We start from the raw sequence: 7,654 nt of genomic DNA, 5'->3' as shown, positions 1-7,654 counted from the left end.
TATAAAAAAACAGTAGTGGACTAAAGCAGGGCGAGTGCGTCAAGTGGGGAGAGGTGCACGCGTTAGGCTCCCTCTCAAATTGCATTGAACAGGAATAGACCCAGTACTGGCCCAAGGCTCGGGCCAACTCATAAAGACTATTTGGACATTACATAATGATTACATACTGAAAAAATAACTATCCTTCTATGCATTTCGCTCTAGGCCTCGGGCTGGGCCTAGATTCATCCCTGGCAGTGAGATCTTAAATACTCAAAGAGGCAGGACTAAAAATCCACATCCTCATTGTTTGGCTTTCAGCTTATAAGCTGTTATCATTTTTTTTGAATTATAAATCATAATTTTGGAGTTGATTTTGAAATTTTTACATCATAATTTATTTTTACAATTAGCTTTTAAATCTCAAATAACATATATAAAAGTTTACATTAGAGTTAGTATCAACGATAATGACTGCACTTGAATTTTCTTTCTTCTTACAAAGTGTGAGAAAGCAGTTGGCATCACGAGCAAAGGAGAGAATGGAAGTAAGTGTAAAGGAAACTAGATGATACCCCGCGCGTTGCTGCGGGAATTTGTAGCTATAATTTGTGTAAGACCTAAAACATATTAGCAAGCACAATAAAAATATTAAATAACATATAGTAACTTGTAGACGATCCATTATAAAAAAGAAAGGCTTTAGACGATCAATGTTGATTGAACTGTGAGAAATTATAGATGCTATCACACAGCAAAAGAGAACATATGAAAACTGTCTAATGTTGTAACGTAGCGATCTGCTATTAATTTGTCTTCAATTAGTGATAACCACTTGACGTGGAGTACTCCTTTTTTATGTATGCGATGCTGCAAATGTGACTCAATGGTAGATTGCCGATGTCTTCGATCGGTCATGTGGTGTTGATAGATACAGTTGTTTAATTGTAGCCATATATCTACTTTAGATCTCTGTAATGAAATTAATAGAAGAAAGAAAATCATCTTGTCCTGAAGGAAACAGTTTTAGATATTGGCCATATTGTAAAGTAGGGAAGATATGATAGTGTTGTGAAAAAAAAAAGAATGGAAAATGTTGTCATTCGAAAGAGATATGTAAAGATAAATTTGTTTATCAATGATAAGAGATAACCTGCTTGTTGTAGGTGATCCATGTGATGGCCAATGGTAGGAGAAATTGAGCAGGGAAGATGGAAATAAGCTCCCAGTGATACTGTCAGTCATTTATTTGATGAGAAACCAGTGCCTTGCTTCATTGTAAAGATAGCAAAAAAAAAAAAGTCTATATTGAAGCAGTGCAAATAAGAAAATATAACAATACTAAGGGTGTTACATTCCGAAGGTAAGAATGAGCTTAATCATATCTCTAGTATTTTTGTTCACCTTGCTTGGCCTGATTGTCGACTATCACCACTAACTTATTCCTGTACGTGTAAATGAGAGGGGTAGAAGCAAATTTAATAGAACTAGAACAATGGGTACCTAAAACTTGCAATCAGCTAGGAAGAACAATACAAGATGCAACGGAAGGAGGTTGATTTAATTAACACTATGATGAAAAATTGGTCTGTAATGTTATACACAACTACAGACAATGGATAAAAACTAAACATTTGACTGGAAAACTGAAGCCTGAAGGAGCCATAGCAGTGATTTGGAGGATGCATACTCACCTGATCTGTGATTGTTGATTTGTTGGTGGATTGAACTGTGGCGATCACGACAGAGATGTGAGCTGTGATAACAATGCCGTGGTGCGTATGGTACCCCTAGATGGAGAAAGCAATATTAATAGACGAATCGTAGAAGGATAACGAAGAGGATCAGTTGGATTAGCCATGGCCTCTCACCTTCACCTTAATGGTGACTCTTGTGAGAAATTACTACTGCTAGACGGCTTTTAGGACGGACAGATTAGCTTTCAGATTAGGCACTACAGGAGGAATTCATGACGCCATATATCATCTTTATCGCAAGAACGCAATCGGGAGGCGGCGTCCCTGCCCAGGGAGCGTGGAAACGATCTAGAATAGAGGATTGTACTTACTAAAGGCTGTATTAATCGGATGAGTTGGGCTAGGCCTGCCCTTGATTTGGCCCATTAGATGAAGACGTGGGGGCTTCCTGCCGTTCCTAGTTTCTAGTATTGCCTAGACAGCTTACCTGCCACCGGATGGAGATCGAACGTCTAAGAACACTTAGGATGACGTGGAAACACGAGAAGGCTGCAAAATCCTATTAACTACACTAAGTAAGGATCAATTGTATAGATATATAGGATAAGAATGGAAGTGTAAGAATAATGAGCGTTCTATTTTAGTCCTTTTTTATTTTCAAAAGGCATCTTATTAAAAAAATGGTCTTTACATATAGGCCATGATGGAACGACAACAAGCGGCTGATATGGTCGTGGTCATGCATGATGCCGCTCCCTTCATCTAAAAAAACAAATATAGTATGGGATATGATGTTTATTTTAATATAGAGGGAGTATACCTAAGCGTTTGCGCCTATGTAGTTGTGTCATGCTAGCCTTGAGGTGCAGTGAATTATGGGTACAATACTCGTTCCTAGCCAGCTTGCATGTGGTGGCAGAGCAGTCGGTGTTTGATCGCCGTTTTCCGGTGCTGGTAGAGGTGTAAGGTTGGTCATTCGAAGATTGGTGAGGTACCGCATTGTTGGTTATTCTGGCTGCGGTTGATGGCTAAGACATGATATAGGAGGCGATCCCTAGCAGGATTCTGATACGTGGCTAACCACACGCCTGCACCAACCGCCTCCCAACCTATACGTATATAAACATGCAAGTATATTTGTTTATATATGTATAAACTTTGTACATATAAAGTTTATACTTTATATGTATAAATTATGTATATACACTTATAAAAATATTTATATATGTATAAACATGTGTATATGATTTGAATGTAAAAAAAATACATATACATATCAACTTTGTATATATATATGTATACATACCAACTTCTTGTACACATATCTACTACTACTTAAAAAATAAGAGGTGCTTCCATCGTCCGTCAAAAAAACCGGGTGAAAAAAAACCGGGCAGAAAAAACCAAGTTTGTCCGATCAAAAAAACCGGACGAAAAAAAAGTCCGATCCAAAAAAAAGTGAAAAAAAAAACCGGGCGAAAAAAACACCCGTCCCTGGCAAAAAAACACCCGATCCCTTAAAAAGGGAAAAAAAAGTCCGAGAGACAAACCGTTTAATGAATAAAAAAAGCGAAAAAAAGAGTCTGATTCCCTGGAGAAAAAAATCTGATTTCCCTGGAAGAGATCCGATCTGTATTGGATTGGAGAAAAGAAAAAAAAAACACTTCTCTAGGTGCTTCTGTCGTCCGTCAAAAAACGGGAGAAAAAAACCGAGCGAAAAAAAAAAGAAAAGTCCGATAAAAAAACCTGGCGAAAAAAAACCGGGCGGAAAAAAAACAAATATGTCCGACAAAAAAAAAAGGAAAAAATACCGAAACGAATCCGACTACATCGACGCGGTAAAAAGAGTTTAAAAAAATAAAAAGAAAACTGTCCTATTCCAAAGAAAAATGAATTATATGTATCGTGGAGCAAAAAAAAAAAGAAAAGTCCGATAAAAAAACCTGGGCGGAAAAAAACCGGGTGGAAAAAAAACAAATCTGTCCGACAAAAAAGAAAGCAAAAAAAAGGAAAAAAATCGAAACGAATCCGACTACATCGACGCGGTAAAAAGAGTTTAAAAAAATAAAAAGAAAACTGTCCTATTCCAAAGAAAAAGGAATTATATATATCGTGGTAAAAAAATCGACCGGGCGAAAAAAGAAAAAAATAGTCCGATCCGAAAAAAACAGGAGAAAAAAAAATGGGCGAAAAAAAATTTGTCCGATAAAAGAAAAGGAAAAAGCTGAAAAGAATCTGACTCCATCGACGCGGTAAAAAAAGGCGAAAAAAACTTTCCGATAAAGAAAAAGGAATTATATGTGACGCGGTAAAAAAAATAAAAAAACCAGGCGAAAAAAAGATAAAAGTCCGATAAAAAAACGGGGCGAAAAAAAAACAAATCTGTCCTATCCAAAAAAAGCCAAAAAGGGGAAAAAATCAAAACGAATCCGACTCCGTCGACGTGGTGAAAACAGGGCGAAAAAATTCCAAAGTAAAGGGAGAAAAAAAATCAAAACGAATCCGACTCCGTCGACGCGGTAAAAAAAGGGCGAAAAAAATCCAAAGTAAAAGGAATTATATGTGACGCGGTAAAAAAAATCGATCGGGCGAAATAAACCGGGCAAAAAAAAATCTGTCCGATCCAAAAAAAGGGGAAAAAATCAAAACGATTCCGACTCCGTTGACGCGATAAAAAAGGGCGAAAAAATTGTCTGTTTCTAAAGAAAAAGGAATTATACGTGATGCGGTAAAAAAAATCGAATCCTATTATATCTAGAAAGGTTTGACACTATGTGAAAGTGGTGAAAAAAAACCCTTCGTAAAAGAAATGCACGAGAAAAAAAATTAAAAGGACGGAAAAAAGCGCGGAGGAAAAAAGTCAAATTTATATTCGTCGTTTTTTAATCCATTTATATATCTTCTTTATCTCTAATCTAATCTAATCTAACTATAAAAAGAGAAGTTTCTACGGTATATTAAAAAAGGAAAAAATGCGCGAGAAAATAAAAACGGTTTAAAAAAACACGTGAGGGAAAAATGTCAGAAAAAAGCACAAAAGAAAACGCGCTAGAAAATAAAGTTTCGTAGTTCTAATTTTCTGATTGTTATCGATATGGTTATGCATGAAAAACGTATATTATCATTACGTTTTTTCACCCGTTGCAACGCACGGGTATATTTGCTAGTATGTAAAAAAGTATAAAATTTGATGGGCCAGAACGCGATTGCGCATAGCATATGCGCCTTATCGCTAATTAGCAATTTTGGATGACGAGGCACGTTGCAATGGAGCCATTTCTTTTAAAAGTTTCTCTTAACTGAGTAAAGAAGTGAATAAATTAATGTAGCGCCATATTAATATATCTAGTGGATTCGAGTTAAACGGTGCATACTTTATATGTGGTCAATACTCAATACTAACTGATAATGCTAATCTAATCTAAGTAACTTAAAGTCCTGGATCAGCTAGCCCGTGATCAGCGGTCAGTCCAAGATCAAGTCTACTAGCACACAGTTGACTCAAAAAAAATTGCGCTTGCATGAATCTGAAAAGAAAAAAAATCTTCAAGTTCCAATTGTAGCTAGACTTCAAATTAAGGTTACATATATATCTTGTTTGGATAGATATAAATCCCACGTATACATTTGTCATTTTGTCTGTATACATCCTTTTGGTTGTAGAGCCCGGCCGGTTTTAATCAATTTCTAAGGAAGAATATAAATCTCACAATAGAAATAATACTAATATTGAACCAAGAACGGGTACACAAATACAAACTTCAAGCGTAGCCGCGTTAGGCTACTAATTAAACCGGATTGCTGATACTGTCGTCGACGGACGGTGCATTGCTTAGACCTGCTGCGGAGGAGGATGAGGAGGCCTCGGCGGGTACCCGGGAACAGCGTCCATCGGGATCCCGATCGGCGTGGGCTCGCCTCTCCCCGCCGCCGCGTCGGGCTGCGGGCGGAGCACGATGTAGGAGGTTAGCCCGAGCGCCGTGGCGATCAGGGCCAGCACCCCGGCGCCGGCGAAGAAGCCTTCCCTGACGATGAAGCACTCCGACGCCACGATCCCGGCGTCCAGGAACATCACGAACGCGATCACCGCCGCAATCCTGGTGCAAGAAACGAACGTACATGACGTACGTGATGTGAGATCATGGTGACGAGACGCGATCACGTGTCGTGTGCGCAGTGTGCGTGGTTAATTACATATGTGGATTATTTGATTAATTTGGCTAGATCGGCGACGACGAGTACTACTCACCATGAGATGACGGCGCAGACGACGCCGACGATCCGCTTGGTCTCGGACGGGATGGCGCGGGACTTGCAGCAGCCGCAGCAGCCGCCGACGGCCGTCACGGTGACCTGCGCCATCACCAGGAAGATGGCCGCGCATACGCCCAGCCCGAGCGCCGATGGGTTCGTCGACGAGTATAGGCAACTCTGCAAGACACATTCCCATCATGACATTGTCTGATCACTTAGATAGTACTCCCTCTATTTCAAAATGTTTGACACCGTTGACTTTTTAGCACATGTTTGATCGTTCGTCTTATTCAAAAACTTTTGTGAAATATATAAAATTATATGCCTACATAAAAATATATTTAATAATGAATCAAATGATAGGAAAAGAATTAATAATTACTTAAATTTTTTGAATAAGGCGAACGGTCAAACATGTTTTAAAATGTCAACGGCGTCAAACATTTTGAAACGGAGGGAGTAGTAAGATAAGATCCAGAACAAATTAAAGAAGAGGGAGAATTAATTCAAAGACGAGCAGAGTGTGCATGCATGCGTGCATTGCTAGCGCTTACAGTGAGCTTAGAGCCCTCGGCGGCGAACCCCAGGATGGCGCTCAGCAACCCCAGGGATCCGACCACGACGGACACGATGATCGTCGTCTTGTCCATTTTGATCGCAACTACGGTCGTTCCTGCCCCGGCGGCTACCGTATTTTGCCCCATGTCGATCGATCGATCGCGAGATATCCGTCTTCTAGGCAGATATTGAGAAACGGATCAGTGGCGTTGTGCCCGTACGATGGTACGTCTGTTTATATAGAGGGCTGGCGAGCTCGATCGGTCATCGGTCACACACTCACATGCTGATGCAGTTCGAATGATCGGCATGACGGCATAGGCAGGTTTACGCTACTGCCAACGAGAGGAGCTTAGAATAAAACGGCCTTGATGCAACAGGCCATGTTCGCCATAATTAATGCCTTCGTGGATGTTCCATTCTGTAACATGCTTGCAAGTTGGTGGGGATTCATGTAGTACATTAGATCGAGAACAGTCAATTTACAACTTAGATGTAGATGCATTTATCTATTACTACATGCTATATAAATGGTTATACATTTAATAATAATAATAATAATAATAATAATAATAATAATAATAATAATAATAATAATAATAATGTTATGTATTGCTTCATAAAAATTCAAGAAAAAAGTCCTGTTTATTCCCTAGAACTATTTCATGGGTTCATTTTACCCTAAACATCTTATTTTCATTTTATACCCTGAACTATTGAAAATAGAACACGTTACTCCTAAAAGGTGTTTCTCTCTTTTCTTTTCTCTCTATGTAAGTTGAATTTTGCAACGAAATTTAGTAGAATTGATAGATGCATTATAACTTACCTATCAGCATTTTTAAGAATTCTTTTATCACTGTTTAAGTATTGAGACTGATTTAAATATCGAGGTTTTAAATTTCAAGCAAATACTCATGAAATTTTTTTAAATTATTTTTGAACTTTGATAATGTTTCCATCTATGGCTCTACTAAATTTCAGTTTAAAATGCAACTCATATAAAGAGAAACAAAGAAAAAAATGCTATTAAGTAGTAAAAAATAGTTTAGACAGTTAATTAAGTGAACCAATGGAATAGTATGCGAGAGTAAAATGGATATTTTTTTCAAAAATCAATAATAAATCCAAGGATGTTTAGTTTGTAGTCGAAATTAGCCTTAGCA

At 38.2% G+C, this 7,654-nt stretch overlaps 1 protein-coding gene across 1 annotated transcript; it reads right to left on the bottom strand.

Annotated features, from left to right (window-relative positions):
- Positions 1-5,213: 5,213 nt before the first annotated feature.
- Positions 5,214-6,694, bottom strand: LOC9266784 (protein VASCULATURE COMPLEXITY AND CONNECTIVITY). The gene is made up of 3 exons (XM_015783350.3): positions 6,485-6,694; positions 5,926-6,107; positions 5,214-5,773 (listed from the first exon to the last, which is right to left on the bottom strand). Exons 1-3 carry the CDS (start codon positions 6,632-6,634, stop codon positions 5,509-5,511), a joined length of 597 nt encoding a protein of 198 aa, XP_015638836.1. The 5' UTR covers positions 6,635-6,694; the 3' UTR covers positions 5,214-5,508.
- Positions 6,695-7,654: the final 960 nt, after the last annotated feature.

The sequence above is a fragment of the Oryza sativa genome, chromosome 5 (assembly GCF_034140825.1).
Source record: "Oryza sativa Japonica Group chromosome 5, ASM3414082v1".
Lineage (NCBI taxonomy): Eukaryota > Viridiplantae > Streptophyta > Magnoliopsida > Poales > Poaceae > Oryza > Oryza sativa.
The sequence above is the reverse complement of the archived record's forward strand: the minus strand, read 5'-3'. Positions and strand labels throughout refer to the sequence as shown.